This window comes from Amblyomma maculatum, chromosome 3 (assembly GCF_055883805.1).
Source record: "Amblyomma maculatum isolate TAMU_Amacu chromosome 3, ASM5588380v1, whole genome shotgun sequence".
Lineage (NCBI taxonomy): Eukaryota > Metazoa > Arthropoda > Arachnida > Ixodida > Ixodidae > Amblyomma > Amblyomma maculatum.
Window position 1 is genome coordinate 85,429,687 of NC_139346.1, and position 27,011 is coordinate 85,456,697.

At 43.4% G+C, this 27,011-nt stretch overlaps 2 protein-coding genes across 8 annotated transcripts in view; one reads left to right on the forward strand and one right to left on the reverse strand.

Annotated features, from left to right (window-relative positions):
- The window catches only part of LOC146195167 (uncharacterized), a 68,766-nt gene extending 44,145 nt beyond the window's left edge, over positions 1-24,621 (reverse strand). For 2 of the 7 annotated variants that reach the window (XR_014705968.1, XM_084597710.1), the window contains exons 1-2: positions 23,035-24,616; positions 5,794-5,856 (exon numbers count right to left, since the gene is read on the reverse strand). Coding sequence is in view for 2 of the 7 variants with exons in the window: in XM_084597710.1 (XP_084453836.1) it covers positions 5,827-5,856; positions 23,035-23,175 (171 nt within the window). In the remaining 5 variants the exon portion in view is untranslated. Of the gene's footprint in view, positions 1-448; positions 5,857-12,215; positions 12,270-23,034 lie in introns of those variants that run through there. The other 5 variants (XR_014705970.1, XR_014705969.1, XR_014705971.1 and 2 more) reach the window with 5 other exon arrangements.
- On the forward strand, positions 6,589-10,968 carry LOC146195168 (THAP domain-containing protein 5-like). The gene is made up of 3 exons (XM_084595956.1): positions 6,589-6,750; positions 6,820-6,948; positions 10,876-10,968. Exons 1-3 carry the CDS (start codon positions 6,589-6,591, stop codon positions 10,966-10,968), a joined length of 384 nt encoding a protein of 127 aa, XP_084452082.1.
- Positions 24,622-27,011: the final 2,390 nt, after the last annotated feature.

Consider the following 27,011-nt stretch of genomic DNA (forward strand, 5'->3'; position numbering starts at 1 on the left):
TGGACTCCTCCACAAACAGAGAACTAGTTTGCACTGGTGCTGTACATCCAGAAACTGCTGCAATGCAGAGAGGTATATGTTGCCGGGATCTGCTTCCTGTGAGCAACAAAGGAGTGCACAGAAACACTCATGAGCTAGAAATAGTGCCATGGGAAAACCCTCCCTATATTGGGATTATTTAGCTCTATATCCAGGCTCATAAGTGCAGACTAGAGGCAGAAAAATTGCTGTTGTAAACAGGATCTATGAACAGTTTTTTCCTGTGCACTGAGAACGGAGGTAAATTGACACTGTAAATACTTAACCCCTAAGGGCTCTATAAATAATTGTTCCAATATTGCCAATTCTTTTAATGACGAGAGATGATTTGATAGCAGGATTAAAATACTAAGATATTTGCAAAAATATTTCGCAGCAGACATATGAATGTCTGAGTGACGAACAGAGATTCGGGCAAGGTGCCAGCAAAAAGGCAGCAGTGCAGCACCAGTAGAGCCAGTACTAGGGCAAATGTCACGCGGGGATTGGTGTTAAGCCCCAAATACTAATTCTAGCTTATTTCGCTTGCTTGCGCTTTAGGTACTAGTCCAGTGAAACGAAGTCTGGCCAAACAAGGCTGGCGAAACGTGGTGCATTGTTGGCTGCACTGGCAGCTACGCGAACTCGTCGGCTGCTTTTAAGTCGATTCATTTCTACAAGTTTCCACACAAGCATGAGTGGCGGGTGACCTAAGCATGGTTCTTTGAAAGACAGAGGCACGAATCTACATATTTGGTTACTGTGTGGTTGTGGAAAGTGCCGAATTTGTTAAATTCCAGTTGCAACCGGATGCTTTGTACCTTCTGTTCCCCAGGAGTGAACGAGAGTCTCGAAGCCGCACTCCATCTGTAGTAACTTTACTGACAATTGGAAATCGAAGGAACCCAACAGTGCAAGTTACAACGCTAGCATTTCCCCACCCGTGTACAAGCCAAAAAAAACCCTTCAAAGCCTAATTATACAGTAGAACCTCTATACAGTAAAGCCACTGGGACCAGAAAAATCTTCACTATATGAGGGTCTTTACTGTATCAGTTGTCGGTGGTGACATGGTCCCGAAGTTGCTGTCTTGTAATTAAATGCTTATTTACTGAGCTCACCTTATCGTGTTAAGAAAATAGAAACATTCTAAAATACCTTTCATCTCTCTCTTACCTATATCTCATTGCATTTTTACTCTCTACTTTCTGAATGGACCGCGCCGTTTCCTTTCAATGTTTGTAGACAGCGTTACTTTGTTTCCGTACGCGCTGCATGCCTTCCTTCGCAGCTCCATTCTCTACGTGAAGTTGGCTTCTCCTGAGTGCTGCTGAGCCTAGTGGTAAAACCACTAAAAGAAAAAAACACTGGGCATTTTTCTCTTGCAAAAACAGAATTGCCTCGCGATCCTATCTAGCAAGCGTATGGCGATGTCCTTTTGTGAGAAATCGCCGCCGCGGCCAGATGCATTTTACTATAAACGATTTTGTACCAAAAATGTCTTTACTACAAAGGGGAAATAATGTACAGTCGTCTATGAAAGATGAACTGGGACTACAGTTTCACTTTACTATATCGGAGTTTACTATAGCGGGGTTCTACTGGTATACTCTGCCTGCATTAACACACTAGTGAGGCCCAAAGCATTGGTTTTTCGACGGCGCGGACAACAAAGCTGTTATGTATACTGAATTTGTTGTGAAGCTGAGACAACTGTTCTGAATTTTTACACATAGCAAAACAAAAATAACTTTTCAAGTTGCTCACTTCATATTCTCTGCGCAAGCTTCAGAAATTGGCAGAATGAGTAAATAGCCACCCATGAGAGCTACTGGTTACACTTGTTTAAAATAGTGACATGAATGTGTTGCTAAATAACGTATGCCAACTGAGAAACGACCTTCAGTGAGTTACAAAATAGGAATGCGTGAAAAAAGAAAGGCAAGAACTTTTGTCGACAAAAAATTGAAGGGCTTTCAAAATTCTGTCCCAAGTCAATACCTTGCTTTGTGCTAAAATGAAATGATATTGTAATGACTAAGTGAAATAAAATGCAAATAAACATTGTGTGCCCCCGCTGTTTGTTTGTTTCATGGAAAGTGTAAGAGTGGTGTAGCCATCAGCATCAGCCCGAACTGGATGTTTAAGTCTTATCACCGGCAACCAACTCCTCAATGCTAGTGCCTTTATTTCCTGGCTGCAAAGCATACGGTATTCATGTGAAAATCACGGAAAGCATTACAGTCAAACCCGTTTATAAAGAACCCGGTTATTATCCTTTATATTGAACACTCGAAGCTGTCTTAGCATTATTCGTGACAAATGTAATTTCTATAACGAACTGTACATTGGTTATAGTGAACTTGAGTGCATGTGATTGATGAACACCCACGTGCGCGGGCGCTCCGGAAGCCAGGCTGGCCGGCTGGCCGGGCGGCGTCACCGCGATGAACTGCTCTGGAGAGAGAAGTGATTTCTGTTCGATATGGGAGGAAAGGGGGATTCAGCACATTCAACTGTCTCCTCAGGGACGAGGGATTGCTTTGGAGAGCACGAACTGAGAAAGGGCAAGCGCTGTGCCAGCCGAGCTACGCCGAGCAGTTCCTCAGCCCTTCTCTGCTGCCTCGGCGCATCCTCCCCCAATCTCTTTCCCCTCAACGCCGAGTTTTTTAAGGGTGCACTCCTATTCGGCAACTGCTTGCCACGTGATCAAGCTACGTGCTTGCTGCTCCAGGCCAATCGTGAACGAGGAGAAACCGGACAGAGCTGGTTTCAGGACGCGGGAGAGGAGAGCCTATCAACCGCACTCTTCCTTTTTTTTATCCTCCATACTTTCTTTGTCGTCGCATCAGTCGCGTCGTGTGTTGCTGTGGTGTGCCAGTGCGCTCTACATCTCCTCCATACTTTCTTTGTCGTCGCGTCGTGGGTTGCTGTGGTGTGCAAGTGCACTCAAGGATCCGAACAAGTGTAGTACCTGCGGTGTTCATGCATTCGGTGCTTCAGAATGACGACGAAGAAGCGGCAAGGTTTGCAGCTTTGCGACAAAATGGAGATTCTTCGCCGTATCGAGCGTGGAGAAAAAAAATCGGATGTCGCTGCGCACTACGGGATCGCGAGGAGCACGCCGAGCACAATCCTCAAAAACAAAGCTGCCATTCAGGAAAATGCTCGCATACGACCGAATGCTGACGGCCGACACATCCGGAAGCCAGCCTACGATGAACTTGAGAAATCCTTGTATGCATGGTTCGTGGATGTGCATGCACGGAATCTTCCCATGAGTGGCCCCAAGCTGCAGCAAAAGGCAAGAGATTTCGCCTGAGTTTTGAGTGTTGAAGGATTTGTGGGGGGCAGTGGATGGCTGCAGAGATTGCCATAACAGGAAAGGTGGTTGCTGGAGAGAGGCAGGCAGTTGACATGGACAGTGCCAACAAATGAATAGATGACGTCTGGAATGAGGTAAAGAAGAAGTACAAACCGTGCGACATATTTAACACGGATGAGGCCGCCTTGTTCTGGCAGATGCTGCCGAGTAGAACCCTGGCACTTAAAAATGAGAAGTGCCATGGCGGCAAATTTAACAAAACACGTGTGACGGTACTTCTTACAGCGAACATGGATGGCTCATCTAAGTTGGGCCCACTCGTCATTGGGAAATTCAAGTCACCCATGTGTCTTTGGGGATGTGCTTCGCTGCCGGTCACGTACCACTCCAACAACAAAGCCTGGATGACCAGGGCATTGTTCGAGTCGTGGCTGCGTGACTGGGACGATGAGCTTGTGCTGAGTGGATGCAAGATTTGCTTGCTGTTAGACAACTGTTCGGCCTACCATTGTGGCATCTCATTCAGGAACATTGAACTCTGTTTTCTGCCGTCAAACGTGACGGCAGTGTTGCAGCCTAGATCAGGGGATTATACGTGCGTTCAAGCAGGGATACCGAAAGCACATAGTTGAACGGCTCCTGGTGAAACTGCGGATGAATGAAAATATGAAGACAAACCTGTTAGGCGCAATCCAGATGATGAACCACACCTGGCAAGACGTCACACGCGACACAATCAAGCACTGTTTTCGGCATGCCGGACTCTGCCAGGCGGATGCCGAAGACACCAGCGCCACGAATGCAGCTGAAGACGATGAAGAGTTGGCCACTCTTTTGGGGGGAACTTGCCTGCGTTCCTGACACTGAGCCAAAAGAAGTCTGCTTAGAAGATTTTGTGGCAGTGGATAATGAGGTAGCCGTGACGGCAAGCCCACTGGGATTCGGAAATCGTTGCTAATGTGCTGGCGCCCAGAGATGTGGAAGACGAGGAGCCACCACCGGATTACGACCGCCCTCGCCCTACTTTTGCTAAAGCACTTTCCGCAACAGATGTGCTGTGCCGCTACTTTGCCGACATCAAAGGAAGCGGACTTGAGTTGGTTGACATTTTATCACGCGTTGGAAATGCAATTCAAGTTGATGTTGCTAGGCACTCTGCACAATCTAAAATAACCGCCTTCTGCAAGTGAATGCAGATTGCTGAATAAATTGCTTTTGGAGCAGATTATGCATGATGAGTACCATGGCATTACTTTTATTAGCACGTTTTTGAAGACTTCGCAATATCCTGTATAGCGAACTAGGTGCTGAAAAGTTCCCAAAAGGCGGGTTTGGCTATAAAGAAATATTTGATATATCAAACGAATCTCGGAAAATCATGTTCGTTATAACCGGGTTTGACTGTAGTGCAGTGTGGCTAGCATAATGAAGTAAAATAAATGATATATAATGATTAAAACTCATTTAGTTCACATCAACAATTCACCGTTTCATAGCCAGCTCTAACTCATGCAACACTTCATAAAAACAAAACAATGTCAGCATGAACACGGAAAAAAAAAAATTAGCATCGCTAACTTTGTCAGCCGCAAGAAAACACTACTGATGGATTACACAATGGAAAAACACTGGTCCCGAATGCACCTGTGCCCAGATGTGATATAATGCCTTCATGTGATGAGCAAGAAGGCGAGAAACGAAATTGCTCGGCGCGCTTGCTCCACTATGTTTGTTACAGAAAACACCAACGAGCTGACATCTACTGATGCATGGAACATTCACTCATTGTTTACGAAGGCTCAAGAGCATCAAATATCACAGCTGATTTCGAATGCGTACTGAACATGGGAGCGTAAAAGTGGAACAAAACAACATAAACATAGTCCACGCTATGGCAATGCCGCAGCTAAGGACATCTGGCAAGCCGCCAGCCTCCGTGTCCTCATATAGCCGACGTCACCTAGCGTGACGCCCAGGCCAGGAAGTTACAGAAAGCATTGAGTGAAGCCAGCTAACAAATGAGCTCTTCATTAGACTGAGCACATATTTTTACAGTGCGGCTCTAAAATCCGATGATGGAAAGGATGCACTGCAGAAAGCCGTAATGGCAACATACAGGCATGACACATGTGCCAAAAAGTTTTGTTGTGTAGGCTTTTATGAAACATAGGCAAGTAAGGCCATCATGTGCCAAACTCAGGATAAAGCAGTTTGTTTATTAGCTTCACTTCTTTTAAAAAATCAAAAATAGAAGAAATTTCGACAATGGCATTCTCTCCTAGCAAAAGACTTGGATGAAATGGAATCTGTTTATTATAGAAATCCATAAAATGTTTCCTCCTGACTGTTCAAATCCCAGCCTTAGTGCCAATATGCTGCCTATTTACACCCACCTATCTGTCACTGCGGAATAACGACGTGAGGAAATCAGACATCAGACATGGACTCACCGAATGTTTGACCACGGAAGCACGAAGCTGCTGTTAAGGCCGTCGTTCTGCTGCCATTCTCCTCTGCAAGGGGGAGGGGGGAAAAGGGGGAATAAAATATGTTATGGGGGACACTTAAGCTCCACTTTATGGCACAGTGAGACAGTGTAGGCGACCACCTGACATAAAAAGCCCCATATAAACCAATGTATCAATTTGCCTGAGTAGTTTAGCAGTAACGTGCCTGACTCCGCATCCAAGGGCTTATTCTCATCCCACCTCCCCCTTCAAAAGAGAGCCCTAGTTGGCAGTTCCTACTTTGAATGCCCGTCCTTCATATGACATGTGAATGTATTAAGCAGCGGTACGCAAGATGTTGGCAGATCATAGGACACTGCTTATCTCACAAGTCACCATCTGTCACAGTCTAAACACTGGCTCTTGTTTCAATCTAAAGCAAGGTTCTTCCCTAAACACAAAAATCATTGCGTCTAAATAGTGTTTCCTGCATGTACAGCCAAAATGTACAAAGAATGCAGAGCTGGATGTGGTTCATCTCAGAGCAGTGTTATTCCCTTCTGAAGAGTTTGGCGGTTCCTTGATCTAACCGCCAGTCTGGGTACCACAGCAGCGGTGTCTAACAACATTGCACTTCCACCGCGTTGACGCCATTTTCTGCCGAGGTTCCTTGCAATGCTGTGCGTGCAGAGTTGCAGTCAGCTGTTTGCTTTTGTTGTGATCGACCTTTTGCAGCTTTGCTGCTATTCGTGAACGTATCGGCAACATAAAAGTTCGCAGACTTTCATGGACACCGGAATGGAAACTTACAACGTGGTAGGCTGCTCGAACACGCGAGAAAAAGAGTTCGCGCTTTACAGTTTCCCGCAAGGCAACAAGAACCGCGCCTGGCACCGTGCTTGGGAACTGCGAATGAAGAGGGACAAGTGGAAAGCCAATGACAACTCACGTCTTTGTGAGGTAAGTAAAAATCAGTCGCTGTAAGTAGCACCGCACTCACTGTGTATACGTTTGTACTCGTTAATGAAGGTACACTTCGAGCCGGACAAATATGAGCCGCTGCGTCAAGGACTGAAAAAACTCAAAAGCACTGCAGTGCCGACGCCTTTTTCGCATTGTGTAGTCAAAAAGAAGCGGAAACCATTAAAAAAGAGAGAGGTAAATCTTACGCGCAGCCGTTATCGCAATTTGTCCACAACAGTGATTACATCTTGCTTATAAACACTCTTCGCAGGGCATGTTCCGTCGTGCTCAGTTTAAGCTACACCGCGATAGCACTTTCTTTTTTTGACGTAGTGTATGCTGTACACCTTAGTATGTCGCGGTAGATCAGTGGGCTGAGTTATACTGATATAGCTTTACCGCTGACGGCTCGTGCTTCTCGCGTTTAAAGCTCATCTCTTTTGAAAGCGCTGCAAGGCATGTTGTGCTGCATCGGTGCAGTTGCTCAAATCATCTTGAGGGATCTCATCTTGAGGGATCTCATCGAAAGAGTGGGTATTTTTTGTATTTAAAGACGCCCAAAGGGTGAAATAAAGGCGAGGCTGCATATATCCAGTATATGGGGGAGACCTGATCCTGCATTCATCGGTTCTCGTTTTACAAAAGCGGCAAATGTGCGTAAGCATAGTGGTTCTAAGAGATAACAGCCAGGAAAGCAGAAAATAGTTGCATGGACTTGCTGAATTAATCAAAATCTGCCTTTACTTCACATGCAGTGTACAGTGACAGTTGGTTTAACTGTCATCATGCAGGGTATGAATCACCATTTGTAAAGTTACGAGTGTTATTTTGTCTTGTTTACATTTGTCATGGAATCGGATACTCGTACCTGCGTACAGTATTCAGCTTAAAATGTGGCCACTGATAGCGGTTATGTTTGTGTTGTTCGGGAAATTTCATTATTCGCTCTACAATTGAAACAATTAGCTAGCCTTCTGCCATCTGCAATGCTACTGCTGGGCTCACACTTCTTTTACTTTATCTTGTTTAGCACGGCCCGTAGAACTGCGCTAAACATCGGCAACATAGCCTTCAGGATGCTTGTCAGTTTTGTGCTTTTCGTTAAGCCCAAACACAAAGCTAAGCACTTGTGCTACAGTGTGAATACAAACAAACACAGCTAGTTTTTTTTCTTTTTCTCTCAAGCAGCACAGGCGTGCGCTCAGGGGTGGCAGAGAGACGGTTGACCCCTCTAATGCTCTGAAGGGGGCAACAAGTCTGCCCCATACCTTTGCTCTGCCAGACCGTCAGTTGTAAACATGGAAGTTTATTTCCATGCAGATATTTTTTTTATGATAGTGGCAGCTCAGGATCCTTTGTTTTGCATCAGAGGAACTGCTCACTTGCTATCTTTACCTGCGGAAAAGCAGTAGAGGACTCAAGAAACATTCATAAGAGCGCTTTGTCGCATATGCTTTTCAATTGTGTCCATAGTAAAGTTCCTTTTAATTTTAAATGCACACTACACTTTATCTTCCAATTACAATATGTAAAAAAAAAAATGTTTGATAATAAATCCTCATCTTTGTGCTGCGTTGTGGCCGGAGGGACGTTGAAGGAACGAGGGGGGGGGCTCTGGTGAAACATCGCCCCTCCTAATGCAGAACCCTGCGCACGCCTATGTCAAGCAGGTTACTTTCACGCCAAGCACCTCAGCTCCAGCCACTGCGCCCGCAGCAGCTGTTTCGTTGTAGTGCCTGCCTGAAAGCATATGATGCCGCATCTGTACAGATAATGCATGGCTTTTGGTTCTTTCTGTGGCATACTCATCCTGCCACACTTGCTTTCCATTATAGATAAGATGTTCGATGATGAGCACTTCCACATCCATGTTCTCCTTTGTCTCAAACTTGTCCATTACCGCAGGCGGGCTGTGTGAATTTTCCTTATTTCAATCATTCCTTAGGGGTACGTTATGATTAGTGCATTGTGAATTTCAACGGCAATTTTCCTGCTTCCCAGTTCTGCTTCAGCCTCCATGCTTGAGGCCACTTCATTGCAACAGTGCCCATCTGGAGAGTAGGAAAATTTGCAGGAGATCTTTCGTGCACTGCAGTGCCAACGTCCTCCGCTACAGTGCCCATTGTCACAGATGCTCTGCCAGAGCAGTCCTTATTATGCAAAGAGGTAAGCTACTGTAGACATACCAATATTGCAGAAAAAATATTTGTGTGCCCTTATTTAATCATTGGTGCTTTTTTAAATTCAGCAGGGGAGTCCAGATACATCTGAAGCTTTACTTGCACCCCATGGCCTTTTCGCCTCAACAGTGGCCACATCAACATGTGAGCCTTCTATATGATTTTTGTTAGTATCAGTTGTTTGGTCGTGGCATATACTGACTAGGATACTCTATATACTTCAGGTCAATTCAAGCCCAGCAATGTCTCCTGCAGACTGTGCTCATGGCTGCATCAGATCAAGAGAGGCCATTTCCCCAGGTAAATATGTAGCTGTGTTGATAGTGTGTGTTCTTGTCATAATCATTCCAGGTGTAATGTTGCATACTGACAATTAGTGCTTGTTCTGACTTTCAGGTGGCCAGCTTGATTATATGCACATCTGGTACACCCAGTGAGTCATTGGGCACTTGTTCAAATATACAGGAAACTAATTTGACCCAAAGCACATCCTCTGCATCCCATGAGCCTTTGTCTATCCTACCACAACAGATCTCGCCTAGAAGGGTAAGCTGTTATAGCTTACATTCACATTTCCATTTTTATTGCACATCCTTTAACTACTTTAGGTTGTCCCTTCTGTTTGATCATTTAATGGTAGCAAATGTTGACCTGTGAAACTTGCAAACCAGCAATGCTTAGTGTCTTAGCAGTTTGAAAAAAAATTGAAGCTTAGTCTCTGGCATAACCTCATAGTCGCAGCATTTATTATGGTTTCTGGCCTAACTTTATCACTGCATTTTTAGTGCTTGTCTGATCTTGTTTAAATATAGTGCTTGTTTAAATATAATCAAGCTGCTGGATGGGATTTAGTGCAGTTAGTGCATTTCCATGTTGCGAGAATAAACATATAGTTGAACAGAAGAAAACAAAGAATTATGAGCATGCTTGGCTAGCATGTTGCGCCATTTGGATGTACTGTGGGTTTCAACATCCGAGGCAGTACAGTGCGTCATGTTCTCCCCGTGCTCTTGAGCAGAATAATTCCACACCCTCAAGAGTAAACAACCACATCAAGCAGACCACTTTTTGTGGTGTAAAATAGTCTCGTGCTGACAAAAGAGCGCACTATACATCCTTAATGAAGGAATATTAATCAAAAGTGTAGGCAGAGTGACAATCTAGTGATCACACGCCAATATCCCACCCTAATACCCTAAAAAAGTGCATGAACTGGGCCGGCATCATTATAATTGACTTCAAGGTGGCTATTTGTAATTATTTACTTGCTTTCTGAATTCCAGAACAAGAATGCATACTAAGGAAGGAATAACCTCCTTAGTGCTTACATTGGCAATTTGGCCTAGTTTCAGGAATTTATTTAGTTATTTTGCATACCCTCAATTGCCAAAGCATTGGAAAGGAGACAGGGATTCGAACATCAAAATTTCAACATACGAGCAACAAAATATAAAGTGTGAAGAAGAAGATCCTTCTTCCTTCTACAAACGTACAAAAAACAAGCGTAAATAATTTGCACAAGCCAACGTGTAAGAAAAAAAAAAATGACAAGAACAAAGTCGCAATAAAGAGTGAAGATGCACATGCCAATAAAACTGCCTTCTTTGAGATCCCTGCGCCATTTATTTTTAGATGTCGACATTGAGGTTTTCATTCTGTGCATGGCTTTACTTCTGAAGTCTGCTTTAATACTTATGTACTCATAACAGTTGCTCGGATTCTATGTTTCAGAAAGTGGCACACCAAGAATGAAAGGTAAAGCGCCACCAAAAAGAGAATCAAGCCCCTGTACAAGATAATGCAAGACTGAAAAAGGGCATCAAAAGTGTCATTAGTGAAGACCAGCTACGAGCGCTAGGGAGGGCGAAAAACAATGGCTGCTAATGGTCTGCCGAAACGATCAAAAAGAGTCTAAGACTGCATTTCACACGTTGTTCTACAGGTTACAACCTCCTCATTTCTGAAGATCAGCCTCTCCCAGCTGAACACACTTTGCATGAGCATACGCAAGGCATCAGGTTTGAGCATGGAGTAGCTAATGAAGTGGTGCTGTGTTGGGTTTTTTGGAGCATAAGCAACTCAGGCTATCATGCGCCAAGAGCAAGGTGTTTTTATTTTGTAGATGAGAACTATTAAAGTTTGCTTAGGAGCTTTGGCTCTTTTAGGAATTCAAAAACATGAGAAGTTTCGTGTTCGAGATAATGGAGTGTAAGCTAGCAGCACTTAAGTAACACGAAAGAATATGCGTTCTTATGACTGATGAAATGCAGTTGCATGACAAGATTGAGTACAACCCAGGCACTCGAAGTGTGTGTGGCTTCACCACTCTAGGACGAAGAACAGATGATCCTGCGTTGGCCACCCACTGCCTAGCATTCATGTTATGAGGTGTTTCTACGTGGTGGAAGCAGGTAGTGGGCTACCAATTCACAGGGTCATCCTTCAGAGGCAGTGACTGTGCAGCGGTTGCGCACGAGATTATAGAAAAAGCTACCGCGATTGGACTGGATGTTGTGGCAATCACAAGTGACATGGGTTCAGGAAGCAGAGCTTTATGGAGGGAGCTTGGTGTGGTGGCTGAAAGGAATGGTAGGGTGTCATACTCGACACCGCACCCACATAAGTCATCAAAGAGCATTTGTGTGCAGGCAGATGTTCCACACATACTCAAGAATATTAGAATCCACCTTTGCAGGCTACAGATTATAACACGGCCAGACAGCTCAGTCGAGGAATTCAAGTTGCCAACTAATATTGTTCCTGTGGCCTGTGATAGAGCTGGTAACATATGAAAAGGATAAGCCATACAAACTGGCACCCCATCAAAGTGACATGCACAATTCTCCAGGGCATTCTGACAAAATGAGGGTAGCTCCAGCAGCCAAATTGATGAGCCACAAAATTGCATGTGCAATTGAATAGCTTGTTGATGATGGCTTACTAAGTGCCAAAGCCAGAACCACCAGCCTGGTTTTTCAAGCAAATTAACAAATGGTTTGACTTGATGTGCAGTAGACACATTGGAACATCATTAAACCTGAAAAGTATGACAAGGCTGTAAGCTTCATGCAGTTCTTCAAGAACCTCATAAGTGAAATCAATATAGCTGATGGCTCATGAAAACTTGTGCAAACCGGTGTGTTGCTCAGCACCACTAGCATTTTAACACTCCAGAAAGATCTCCTTAAGCAGGGCTACAAATTTGTCCTCACAGCTCGCTTCACACAAGACAGCCTTAAGAACCTCTTTTTCAATGATTGGTGCAAGGAACCCAATACTTACACCGTATCAGTGCAAGTTGGCCCTCCGAGTGATCAGTTCCTCAGTACTTGTAGCCTGCAAAAAAGGGAAGCTATGACACTGATGATGGGGTTTTCTTTTTAGCTGATTATCGATCCAAGTTTCCGGACAGTGTCACCAAAGTCATTGAAGGTGCGGATGAAACTGACGACATCTGACGACACTCTCCTGACGACTGACGACACTGACGACACTCTCCTCTGTGCTGCTCATCTCTGGTAAACCAGAGATGAGCAGCACAGAGGAGAGTGCATTTGTGTACATGGCAGGATACCTGGCTTCATCTGTGTTGAAAAATAGCCAGAACTGTAACATAGAGGATCCACAAAATGATGCTAAGTGTGTACAGTTCATAACATCCAAGTCCTATAAGGATGGTTGTCTAGCTATTCCAAGTCACAGCCTGCTTTCCCTGTTGCAAATGCGCGAAAGCATATTTCTCAAGCTCGCATCTACCTTCCATAAGCAGATAAACAATACAACACGACTGCAGGGCATGATGATGAGCTCTACAAGTGTACATTTTCCACAGTGCCACCACATCAAAGTTCGCATTATATGTTTTACTGTATTTTGAGCCCGCACCTTTTTAGTCTCAGCAAGAAAGAATGTGAAAGGCAAAAGGCAGCTTTGGAAGCCAGGAAATTCTCAAGTGCACCGACAGCCGGTAATGCAGCACGAGAGGGCTCTTCTCACTGCGTCCTTCCCACATGAAATGCTATGGTAGGCAAAAAAGAGCGGTTGATAGCATTAAATCATAGCCCATGCACTCCTGCATTATTTTTAGAAGTGTGGATGAGCAGGCTGATTGGTCCATTTTAGGAGTAAAGGAACAGAGAATATCACGGGTTATGGCAATTTTTTTGTTTACCGAAACTGCAGTGGTTGTGCTTGTGCAATACAAATTTCAGGCTTATTAAAGGCAAATTAGGAGCGCCATGGTGTCTCCATTAGGAGAACATGTATGGTCTTTCCTGAGTATGCAGCTTGAAGGGGGCCATTTCTGTTGCCGTGTTCATGTACTAGGGCTGTGGTAAGTGTTTTACTTTGCTTTTATTCGGTACACCTCATGTTTCAAAAGATACTCTATTTATTACTCTGCATTGTTTTTTGTACATGAAATGTTTCACATCAAAAATGAATTATGGTCTTAGAGGTTCCTTTTCCCGAATTTTTAGCAATGCTGTTTTCCGCTGCATTGTGTGTATGTCTCAGACTTATAATTTGTCCTATGAAGGTCATTTCGATATTTGATTCACTGCGTTTTTGTTGGCACTCTCTTCGATGGGCATTTAATGAAGAGAACTAGTCTTTATCTCACATTTGTTTTACTGTCTGAAGTCACGCAAGGTTCCTCTTTTTAAATGTTGACCAGAGACTGAAGATTCCCCACATCTCTGTCGAAACATTGCACTGTGTATATTTACATTTCCCTTCTCTGAATCATGAATCATAACAATGTTTCTTCTATCATGCTGTGCATGAATCATGTTTTACATTTGTCATTGTTTTGTTCTTTGTTGATTTGCTTACCTTATACATAAATCAACTGTGATCTCAGCATTTGTTTTTACTTTGTTGTAGTAAAGTGCTGTTTTGTGTAACCCTATTTTGATCAATCGTAATACTCCCACTTGATGGTTATGGTGACATGTGCAAGCGAACCTAAATTGGATAATATTGTTACGGCTTTTTTTTTTGCATGAACAGAGAAAAATTTGATAGATACAAATGACAACCAACACTGACAACTGAATGCAGTATTGCCTGCAGTGTTGATATTAAAGGGGACAAACATATCAGCATTTCAATTACTGTATACAGATTTTAACCCAAAGTTGCATGTGCCATTTTATTACTTCATTTTTTATGGTTATTTTTGCTACATAATCATGTAATTATCAGATCCTGCATATATAATAATCTAGAACTGTCTTGCAAAATTGTCACACACCATTTCAGCAGCCAGCTTTTCAAGAATTTTGTGACATGGGCACTCTGAGCAGACTTACAAATAAACTGGGTTATCAGCTTTTCATTACCACTGCCAAAATACTTACTTCCTTATTCCGTTCATTTAATTGGGCATGTATAGTAAGGTAGATCAAGGGAACTCGTAGAAGTACTATTGAGCCTACCACTGCAAATTAAATGAGGGGAATGCACCCTCTTACCAGGTGTTTTACTCCAATTTATTTGACCTCATTTCGTATTTCACTCTGATTATGTGTCATAGCTTTTCCTCTTTGTAATAACTTATGAATACTACACCTTCAGATGATGCTTAATCATAAGTGGCTATAAAATATTTTTATGCAACTGTTTTATTACTTCTGTACTTGTTTCTTTATTCGAAGACTTGCCATACGGTATAGATGGGGTTGTGTTTGACTTTAAGCCGTGTAGGCTATATTCATCCAACATCTGTTAGCCAAAGTTTAGGCCTTCCTGTCTTGTAGCTGTCAGTCTAACCTTTTGCAGTCGTTTTGTTCTAGAGGTCAGCATCATAGTGCACATCCACACAAGCTGGCGAAAGTCCACCTAAACGGGTGGTTCTGTTGTCCACCAGTTATATACCGTTTGGTACAGGTAATGCTGGGCACGCTTGTGTTTCTAAAGGTATTCCAGTGAAAATAGATTTCATCAAGGTCACCACCTTAACTTGCTTGGCAGCTGGACTTCAAAGCTACGAGCCTGTCTAGAACAGATCCCAGTTTTCCTTAAGCGCATTTGTACGAACTGCCTTCTGTCCTCAATTCGTGCCCACATTATTTTAATGCAACCATCAAACAGCCCTCTTTTATATCTTACAATTAGCCCACTGCAATTGGCCGCCTTCTGAAGGCCTCTTTAGGTTTACTAAATAAATGAATAAGCAAATAAACATGTCAATCTTGTTTATGCAGAAGCCATGAATGAGATAAAAATAGCCAGGTGACAGACTGCAAAATGTAGCACAATACCTGTTACAAACTGCTAATTATATATTTTACTCACACCATAGACGATCGAATCACGCAGCTCTCAGCCAAAATTCTCATTCTTTACCAACACTGAAATAATAGATAAGACAGTTTCACTAATTTGCATTTTTTTATTCATGCTATGCTTTTTTGCTATTTTTTCATGATGACCCCATTTTCCAGGGCCCTTACTGAGCCTGTGGCAAGTTCAAATAATCCATTCAAATTCATACTCATCATGTTTGTTTCCGCAAAAAAAATTGAGTTGATAAATGTTCTATCATGCACATCCGTATAAATTCGGGTCCTGGCGTGCACTGATGTAGAATGAGTTATATTTTGGTCCAATTCGATGTCGTACTTGGCGACGTTGTCAAATGAGACATGCAAAGAAAAACAAATAATACACGCAGTATGCAGTTAAGTGAGCGAATAAAAAGTTTCGTCAACACCTTTAACGCCAACAGTTCTATAAATGTCCAACATGACAAAATGCCGAAGGTACGTATCTCAGTGCCTGAAAGACGATCTTATTTCATTTATGTGGCTAATGTAAACTGGCAGTGCGCAAATGTTGTACACAGTGAGGTGTAGCACACAGTGGCCGTTCTATTGCGAACCGCCGCGCACAGTGCATTTCCACTCGCAAATGCAGTCCTGCCTTTGATGCATATAAGATTCTGGTTCTCTAAACTTGCCTTTCTGTCAGCACATTCGAATACGCACATTATTTGCGGTTATTTTCTTCGATAATAGCTAGCCAGAGACACAGCACTAGCTCGGTCGCTAAGGCGAGCTTCGGGTGCCTCGGCACATAATGGCAGACAGCGCGGCCGCTAAATTTGGGTGGTCGGCCCGCCCCTCCGCAAAACTCTTCTGGAAAAAAAAATCAGTGTGCACAGACGAAAGAATAAAACACACAGCACATGTGTGTCTACTCTTCTTAGTCCTTTGTGTATGTGTGCAGACATTTTTCTGTTCCCAAGAATAAATTAATGTCAACAAGTTAACGACCAGGCAAGCTGGCATTGATCCATATTATAAACAGCCAGATGATGCAACACACTGAATAGAAGAGCTTAAGTCAAGGCTGGGTTGAAACTTACACAGTGAAAAGAGTATGGGGGCAACAGCTGAAATAGGATTTGTAGCAATTTTCTGAGTAGAAAAATCTTAGTTTTGGAATGGTAAAATACATATTTGGAGCAGCTCACCGGAAAATAACTATGCTTTGCAGCACAAATTCAAATTTTGGAGCCACTAAACATGAAAGAAACCTTACTTTCGGCACAAAAAAGTGAAGGGATGTGAATATCAGACTGTATGAATGCAATCCGAAGAAAATCTAGCAAGGGCCACCTATCACCAGCGCTCAGTCCATTTCGCAAAACCGAGGAGATTAAGTTTTCAAGCTTAATAAAAATAAAAAGCTAGAAAATATGTAATTTTATTTTGCATCTAGCATACAATCTTATCTTGCTCGCAAGACTCATAAAAAAAATTTTATTGTCTGCGAAATCCACAGCTTGTGTGATGTGAGGGCACCTCCAAAAGAGCCCAACTCAAAGCCGTAACTGTGATCAGCCTGCACCCAAAAGCAAGCACAAAGGCAAAACAAAAAATAAAATACTGATTGAAAAACAAAAGCAGAAAAAAAAGAAAAACAACAGCTAACAGGTGAAAGGGCAAATGCAGAAAACAGATAAGAAAGTCTTAAGCAAAGAAAACTGATGAGCGGGTGCATCTTTGGCCAGTGATTTATGCTTTATAGGGACTGGCGATGATTTGGTGGTTTTGACTCTACGTTTTGATTAAGAGGAGGTATACGATGACTTGGGATATTAGGTTATATATTTCGTGCACAGACCTTTATAGTATTTCACTGCCCCAGCCTCCGTGTTAATTTTGGCAGTCTTGGGCTCCACTGCAGCGTTATGGAATTTAAAATCTAAGGCTGCTGATGCCCTAAATAAATTTCACATGTACCACCATAGCCTCCTTTAAACTCTCTATGCCTGTCAACTCCACGCTCCGTGGCCGTCGTCCCCGCTCTTCCTCCGTTGAGAAGTTACGCCGCTGGCTGCCGAGAGATGGCGACAGCGAAGTAGGGTCACCCTCGCCAGGCGAGTGCCGGGTACGTGCCGGGTGTGCCGGGTGTAACCGGGTGCTACTACTTTTCTCTGCCTTCGGCTGCTGCAGGAATACAGCATTGCACCAACTGGTAAGTGCCAGCTTTTCTTTATCCTTCAGTCGATCGTTGCATAGTGTTCAGCTGCTTTGAGGCTTGTGAAAAATAGTGACAGCACCAAAAACTGTGTTTAAGCGTCAATACTGCAATAGTAATGTTAGATGTGCACGTGTGCTTTCTGGACTGAAATGCTAATTGCTTCCCTGCTTAGCTCATCTGCGTAGTGTGTTGGATGTGCTCTTGCGCAGTTTGTTTTTGCAGTATACACAAATTAAAAAATGTTGTGATAAAATAAAAACACAAGCTTTACCTACTGTGAAGATGACTGCTTTAAATTGAGTTAAACCGAATTGTGCTAAGCCTGTATTAGTTTCCCTTGCCAACTAAATCGCTGTGTCCCTCTCTAGCATTGCAAACCGCTAAACTCGTATTGAAAGTAACAGCAGTCACTGGTAGGGCACGGTAGGGTACGGTAGGGTAGGGTAGGGTACGGTTGGGCACTCGTACCCAACCGTATTGAGGCCTGTGTAAAATAATGACAGCACCAGAAAATGTGTTTATTACGCATCAATAAGCTAATGTTAATATTAAGTGTGCACTTGTATTTTCTGGACTGCGGTGCTAACTTCATCCCTAGTTAGCTCATCTGTGTGGTATGTTACCAGTGCTCCAGCGCAGTATTTTTGTTTCACTAACTGCGCAATTCTGTAATAAAATAAAAACACAAGCTTTGGCTATCGTGACGAATAATTTGAAGTGAGCGAAACAGAAAGATGCAACGCGTATATTTGTCTTCCTTGCTGAATCACTGAAAGTAACAGCCGATACCGAAATTGCTCTCGTTACAGATCTCAATGGCATACTGCGTTGCAGTTATTCCAATCATCTGTAAATCAAGCTGGCTTCTGAAGTGCCCTACCAGTGACAGCAGTCACCACGAAAATTTTTCCCGACTAGTGGCAACTATTCATCACACCACTTCTGGTACTCTTGTAGCACAACTGCTGTTAAGAAATGTGTAAATAAATACTGATGCCTTTCTTCTTAAATTTTGTTTTACCGCAGCGTAGACTAGCATTGTAATTTTTCTATTACCATTGGCGCTAGCGCAACAGTCATGCAGTTTCTCGAGCCATGCGCAATTTCTTGAAACTGCCTCACATAAAATGTCATAGCGTTGGTGTCATTGCCTAACAAGTATCATCATCACTTATGCTTAGATGTCGGCCTTACAAGTTAAATATGCTGAATATGTACGGTTCATGCTTAGGGACAGTTATCCCGCGAACGAAAAAAAGCGCTCCCGCCCTCGCGCTGACATACCTGTGCCTCTCGACACCTACGTAAGTGGCGCCCTCAGCGACAGGAGCGGCAGCGCCGCGCAACTTTACCTGACGGCGCCGCTGCATTGTTCACGCGGCACGTTGACAGGCACAGAGTATAAAGCAGGCTATGGTACCACCTCAAGTTATATTAGCAAAAACACAGAAGCCATATATGATTCACCTCCTACACTATCTGACAACGGGAAAGTGAGTATATCGACGAAACAGCATAAAAACAATCTTGCTGTACATGAATGTCTCATTTCAAAATACCGAAAACTTCCAAGAGCTGCAAAAACAAACTAGAGGTGCAGCCATTAAAAGCATGCGACACTTAACCCTTTGACTGTTTTTTCTGTACGGGTACTGAGGTCGCATCCATCCCGCGGCGTTTTTGCCGTTCCGGTACTGCACTGAGCGCATAGAGTGTAACAAAATTTGACACTGGGCGGTGAATTTTTTTAGAATATTCGACAGTCAAAGGGTTAAAGCACGGTGTTGAGTATTGCTCCGTGACCACAAGTACCACCGCGGCCCAATCCACAGTGCTAAGTAGTAGCAGTGGTGCCTCGTTACAAACGGCCCCTTTTTGTTTTATAAGGATGTTTCACTGCACAGACAGGTAGGATGCTTCACCACACGAACAGTGACCAGTCCGGTGAAGCATCCTCAAACTGCAATAGTTAAGCATACTGGAGTGTCTGAAACACCACGACAGGAAATATTACGGCCACAAAACGTTGTCCCTAAGTATGGCAAACTTCTGCGGCTAGTCGGGCCATGTTGGCAAAGCGTGGTGCAAATTTAATAAATTTCATGCTTATGGCACAGCTTGGCATAGAAATATGCAGCTGTATCAAAATGGAGACAATGGCGCAGCTATGGCACCCTTGAAAGCGGTGAAGGAACTAGAAATGAATTTCAACAAGGCTGATGACTGGACTAGCTGGTACCGATTCTTCTTGAGACCAGCCAGAAGATGCAACTAGGATAAAAGAGGAGCACGAGGCCAGGCTTGTTTTGTTCTCTTCTCTAGTGTTGCGCATCATAACTGGTGCTGGAACAATAATACGTTGATGGCTGTTTCGGTGTCTTGTGTCAATACATTGTGCACAAGCCGGGCACCAATTTCCCCATCTGTTCATTGAACTGCATAAACTGTGTGGCTATTTGCTATTCACACATAGAAAAGTCACTCTAAGCAATGACTACATAAACTTTAACAGCTGCCACACTCTTCTCCTTTCCTCAAAATTAAAGAGCGACAATGACGGCCAAGTACTTCTTGGGGCAGTCCTTAAAGTACGGCTTTCTGATTTCTAAAAACACTGCATAAGTGCTGCACTGGAACAAGCAGCATTGTGAAAGTAAGGGCATGCCAAAATTTCCGCGGCCAAAGAGAGTCATCTGGTAGCCTGCCCTGAATAGAGCATTGCACGAGCTCGGGCCGGCCCGCAAATCCGGGCCTGGCCGGACCTGGAAATAGCTGCTTAGCCGGGCCCGGTCTGTGCTCGGGATTGAAGTTGCGGGCATGGGCTTTGTATGGGAAGTGACGGGCCCAGGCCGGGCTAGGGATAGCAGTGTACAGCTACTTTCAGAACTCAAGAAGTCCCACCACTAAAATAACTGAGGTGGTTTATGAATACACCCCCAATATATTTCTTAATGCTGAAAGAGAGAAAGCTCAGTTGTAGACCAAGTTTACTCAGCTGCACTCAGTGGTATGTACAAGTAACATCGGGCGTGCACACCTCTCGGCATTCAACAACACAAGTGAAAAAGTTACAGAGAATGCGCAAAACCCTATAGCGTGTTCCACTACAATGCAGATATTTTGGAGCGCTGCAATGCATGACACATTGCTTGTTTACATGGGCATGCAGTTACTAAAGTACACAACACTGCTAGCTTGGGATTTTTCAGCCATCAGTGAGCACACTCCGTCTGATCTAGCAGAAGGCACTCTTATCATTTCTGTTTCACGTTATCACCAACGGCTGGACATTTTAAGCCTCATAAGAGAGAATGAAGATAGACCTTCAATCGTCTACTCAGCAGGCAGCAGTCATCACCTTGCCCCTCACTCCTACCTCCCTCGGAAAAAAAAAACAAAAAACAACTCTATGTTATGAGAAACGCCATTGAATAAGAGCATATTTCATTAGAAATCTTCAGGTACTAAAACGCATATTGATGCACAATAAACAGCATTTTTTTTTTGTCTCCATAACAATGAGGGAAGTGGCCATGAGTTCTCCAAAAGAAAATTGTTGTACAAGAATCTGTATATTCTTTTGTTTTCCTGCCCTCTATCACACAGGTTCCTGTGGCCTAGCTGCCAGGGACAGTCTTGTGTGTGATTAAGGAAATAATTTGCCTCAAGTGCTAATTGATAAGAAGGAGCCATGTTTAAAATCCCTGTAATCCATAGCCTTTAAACATACATGAGCACAATAGGTTTGACTAAAATGACAAGCTAGAACTTTCTTGATCAAGCATTTGCTTCTGCCGGTACTATAAGAGTGCCCTCCTCTCCTCAGAAAAATATTTTGTCACATTTTTCTCCCATCTTGATTTCTTATGTACCATTTAAGCAATATTACTTATTTAATTTAGCAATAGTATCAGTCCTATTCAGGGCTAAGATGGGAGTGTGTTGCTTTTGTATTAGCATATGCAATATCGTCGGTAAGTTTCTTATAACCTCGCTACGGGCATAATGGCTAGCACACGTGGAAGATGCATACAGAAGGTAACTGGACAGTTCCTCGTGGGGATAACCACTACAACTAACTCTAGCAACCAAAAAACCCCAAATAAGAGCCAGCAGTCTCCTGCTCTTTTGATAAAAAAAAGGAATACTTCATGCAGACTTTTAAAAATTTGTTTCTTCCATGTGCTTAGAACTTTTGCTCCACGTTATTCGGGATGTCGACTCCGGTACATACCATTGGATGACAATAAAGACTAGGAAAAAAAGAGTTAAGCGTTTTGTTTTTTTTTTTGCCTTAAGTGTATATATTTAAGGAGTCCGCGTAGACTGGCTTTAAACGATGAGCCTGGGCCAGGCCGCAAAATCAAGCCCGTGCAGTGCTCTAGCCCTGCCTAATAGTGCAGCGACCCCTGCTAAATATCAGGTGTACTCATTTGCAAAGAAACATCATAGCACGGCCAGATAACCTCCTGTGATTGTTACTTATGAAAAACTAAGTGTAAAGGGCCCTCAATATTGCCTAAATAATCAAGTTATGAGTAATTACTAATTTGCGTCTGCCAGAGCCAATCGTATGGCTGCAAACGTCTCTCATAGCCTGAGTCGCTTTGGGACGTTAAACCCCACAAACCAAACCAAACCAAACCGAAAGTTATATGGCTTTCACAAGAAAAATCGTGCCTGATGAGGGTGTGCACACGATACTCCTTCCTATATGGGGCAGTTGCTCTACGAAGCTAGCTAACCAGCCAGGCTAGATCATATGGTATTGTAAGAGCAAACAGACCAACAGCTCAAAGTGGGAATGGTGTTGCAAAGTTAAAGAGAACTCATCAAGTTGGGGTATATCTGTAATAAAGAAGTATATGACATTATTAAAACAAATGCTTTACAAACGCACTAAAAATATACACGTCCTGCTTGCAAAGTTACTCATTTGCACCAATAAACAGCGATAATACACGGACAATGAAATTAAAAAAAGATAAACAATACTTGGCCACAAAACTAAGTGTTACACTACTATTACTACAGCAAATACGAACCTTGCTTCGCATGCAAGCAGAACCGGTAAACACACAACGCTCTTGCGAGCAGAATCTCCTATCAGTACGCTCGTTCCCTCTTCTGATTTCCGTTCTACATCTTGTCGGCCCCAGTGCACCCCCCTCCCCCTCCTCTTTTATTTTTAAAGTCAACTGTGTAGTGACCACATGCACCTCACAGAGCTGTCTTAATTACTAAGCAGATATAAGCGCTGTGCAAGACATCAAGGACAGCTTAGCTTGACACCGACAGTACACGGGCACAACGTTATGCTTGGCCTACAAAAGACGACACTGATGAGGGACTCAAATTAATTTCAACCACTTCAAACACATCAGATTGTCGAAGTGGACTGAGGATGAACACCACACTGTCAACTGAACCCGAGATTTCCCACAGCGGTGCACTGCCTGACAATACCAGTGTGCACACTTGAAATTTCTCGTTTTAATCATGTCAACTGCTATAAAGAGCTTCACTGGTGCCCGTAAAGACGAAATAACACGCAGCTTGTGCAGTTGAATAACAAAAGACTCCAAAAAACATTAAACCTTATATCTCTCACCTTGCAGCGAACTGGCGATCCTAGCCCAGGGTCGGAAAGTCGTGGGTCGGCCGCACTCTTGTTTTCGTGAGCGGCAACGATGCGCGACACGGTCCTGCGTCCAAACTGGATCGCTGAGCTCCCTGGCAGTAATACCATCATCTTCAGACTTCACAATAATAATACCCAATTTTTTACGCTGGCCCTGTTGCGTGGGCGTTCCCGTGCTGTCGTGCCGGCAGGCCGAGAAAGAGAACAAAGCATACACGCCGCTCCAGAACCAAACACAAGCTGATTGATTCCACTCCCCATGTCTGCGCTCCCGCTTAGATAGAAGTTCATAGGTGGCGACCCCAACATCTCCCCCCCTCAGTCACAAGTTCAAGCGGTCCGGTGGTACTACACGGCGGCTGCTACGAGTAAACACAACACCATCACCAGGACGTGAAGGTTCCGCTGTAACAGGCGGCGGAAAAAGTGCTGCTGCCTCTTGAGTTAGAGAGTTAGGCTTCACTACAATCAAGAAGGTTTGAGAATTGTGATGAAAGAGGTCCTTGCCCAGAACTTCCCAGAGATGACAGGAAGGTTTAAAGGAAGGAGTGGTTCCGCTGAATTCATTCGAGGAGCGCACCTTTCATAGCTGGGATTGGTATCCGTCGAAGTACACTGAGAACGGCACATCTTGTTTCAAGCGAATGGCGTACTCATCCCTGAACGTGCCGAGGCCACGGAACAGTTCAGCATTAAGCGTTGGCTCAGGAGTGTTGACAGTACCCAAAAATTTAACAACTTCAAGAGCTTGGATGGCTGGTAGACCCAGTAAAGGTACTGAAAGTGACTCAATGACGTAAAGACGCTGGTCTTCCCTTGCAAAGATAGCTGTGCCAAATACGAATCCCGTACACGCAGAGGTTGGCCACCGGGCACTGTCAAAATAGCGCCTACCTTGGCGAGCTCAGCCGTGACTCCGGGGAAGTCACTTGGAACTGCGGAAACCTCGGCCCCTGAGTCTACTTTGAACTGAGTTGTGTAGTTGTCGACTGTGGCATCCACATATGGCTTTAGCTGGCGTCTCGAGAGCATGCATTTGGATAGTGTTGAGGTTGGCCTGCCAAGCGTTCTTCCACCGCCGGTGACGGGTAGTTGCAACGTTTGAACAGTTCGGCGTAAAATGCGTCGAAACTCTCACCAGGTTGTTGAACGCGCTTGTGAAAGCGAGACGACTCACAGAGCTCATTACAGGGATGCACGAAGTGCTCGGAGAAGCGTTTGTTAGGAAAGCCGTTTCACATGCTGCGACGCGCACGACAAAATTCGGCCCAGTCGCACCGTCGTCGCTGTCGTTGCGACTGCAATCGCAGCAGCCCGTTTCACATCTTGACCATAGAGAAACATACTTACGTGCGCTCTGCGAGTTAAGGCCGTTTCACATGGTGCGACACGCACGAAAAATTTCGCTCCAGTCGCAGTAGGGTCGCAGTGTCGTTGCGGCGCCAGTCGCAACAGTCATTTCATATGCTGGCGGCGCCTGCGATTTCTGTCGGTGCGGCGCAAGCGGTACCGGCATATTATACCAATAATAAATGTAGAACTCGCGTGAGAATAAATATTGTATCTACTTTATGTCATTTTATTAAAATATAAAGCACATTACACGAAATTTTTATTTTTATGTTTTTACTTTTGGTTGTGCGGGTGATGCTACATTCACACCAAATCGGTCTAGGGGCGGGGCCTCTGCTTTTCACGTGACCAATAACGTCATGGCGTCGGCAAAAAAAACACACACACACAAAAAAAAAGCTTTGCTCCAGCGCGGCGGCTGCGTGGAAAGCGTCGCCCCCTGCTTCAACTTTTGAGCCATGACGGCCGCTTGTGTACCCTGCACTCGTTGTGGAGAGCCAGCAGCGGGAACCTAAAATTCCTTATGCTAGCATAAGCAGTCTTTCCAGCTATTTATTCACTTTTTTTTTTTTTTTTGCAAATCTTCGCCTAAAGAGCGCACGAATCTCGTTGAGTTTCACACTATAATATAGCTGCGGCAACAGAAATGTGAGTGATGATTAAACAAACTTACTATGTGCACTCTATGTGAGCTTAGAGATATTGTTCTTGAACGATACCTTTAATTGTGATCATTCGAACCGTGCATTTGCGGAGCTACGTCGATCATCAAAATTATAGGCTTATCGATCTATACGTGCATATTACGCAACTTAATTCTATGCAGCTAATAAAATGGCACATCCATTTTACTCTCGGGATCTTAATTTATTTCATTTTATACATATGTATATACGGTCCTATACCTAATACCCCTTGTCCGTTCTTATGCTGTGCTCATCATATTTTCTTCTAGCTGCAGCTCAGGTGTTTCATGCAGTCTTCAATACCATATCCTGGGGCGAGAAAAATGTTTTGCTTCCACTTAATTAACAATAATAATTAAACCGGTAAGAAAAAGAAATAAAGAAAATAAGCTAATTATAACAGTAATGTTTACCATGTCTCTCACCGCAGCATTCATCAAAGCTGCATTTTTATTATGCCTGCTCTCATTCGATCATACCGTTGTAATTTTAAAAAATTCAATTTTTTTTTAACTGGACAAAAATCTTTAACAGCTAGTTAAGCTCTTGGGGCTATTCTAGACCTAACTGGCTCTAGCTGGAACCAGCTGACTATTTTTCCATAAACTATACCCTAAATGGTGAAGATTTCTGCTTGACATAGTTAAAAAAAAAAAATCTCAGAACTGAAAGCATAGCCCCATGCCCTTCATAAATTTAGCAGAACATACAGTACCTGTAGCTTTCACACCATGCATCAACTTTTATATGCAAGTAAAAGCAATCGATACATTCATTTACTCGAAGACGGCATGATATGCAGAGAAGACTTCGAAGTCATTGAAAATTCAATTAAGTTTATTTATTATGCACATTATTTACATTGGAATGAACGCAATTTCATTACAAAGAAGAACAAAAAAACGAAGCCATGTGCAGGAATTAAAAGACAAACAGAGATGAACTATGCATGCAATAAAAAATACATGAGAAACATGCTTTTATTTCCAGATATATAGTCTGCACTGTCTGTACAAACCAGCTAAAGAAAGGATAATCTGCACACGGCATACAGTGCGTGTGACTCAGATGTATGCATAGCAATAATGGCATAACATGGTAAACACTCTTTCTTTTTTTTAATTATTATGAGTGCTTTTCAATGCACACCATTGCCATCAGGTTGACCGTACCCACGGCAGGGCAAAGGCCTCTGCCATATACATCAGCTAATTAACCGTGTCTTGAGCCAGCTGCACCCGCCTAGTCCTCACAAACTTCCTGATCTCATTCACCCACCTTTCTGCCTCCCTCTGTGACGTTTGCCTGCTCTTGAAATGCAGTCAATTACCCTATAGCAACCATCGGCTAGCTTGCCTGAATATTAAATGCCCTGCCATGTCCATTTCTTCTTGGTTTCAACTAGAATATTAATAACTCACGTTTATTCCTGACCACTCTCTCTGCTCACTTACTGTCTCTTAGTGTTAAATGTATCGTTTTCTGTCTGCATTGTCTAAAAGTTATGTTGAAACCATTTTATTAGCCTTCTCATTGCTGCCCAATAGGCAGTGCCAAAAAGATACAGCTGTCAGATATACTATTTACTTTTTGAGGTATACTACTGGGCAGCTGCCATTCATGATCTGAGAGCTAGTACCTGCCAAATGTACTCCCAGTCAATCTTATTCTTCTAGTTATTTGACTGCCATCGAAGAGACAGGCGGTTGCTATACCTGTATTTATGACATATTTCCTAACCACTTCGAGGTCCTTGCTACCTATCGTAAACTCCTATTTGCTATCCTAGCCTGTTAAGTGTTACTTTCATTTTCTCCATATAAAATTTTAGTCCTATTGCTCTACCTTACCTGTCTAAATTCGTCCCCTGAGTAACTTTGCACCATTATCAATGAATCGCAGGTTACT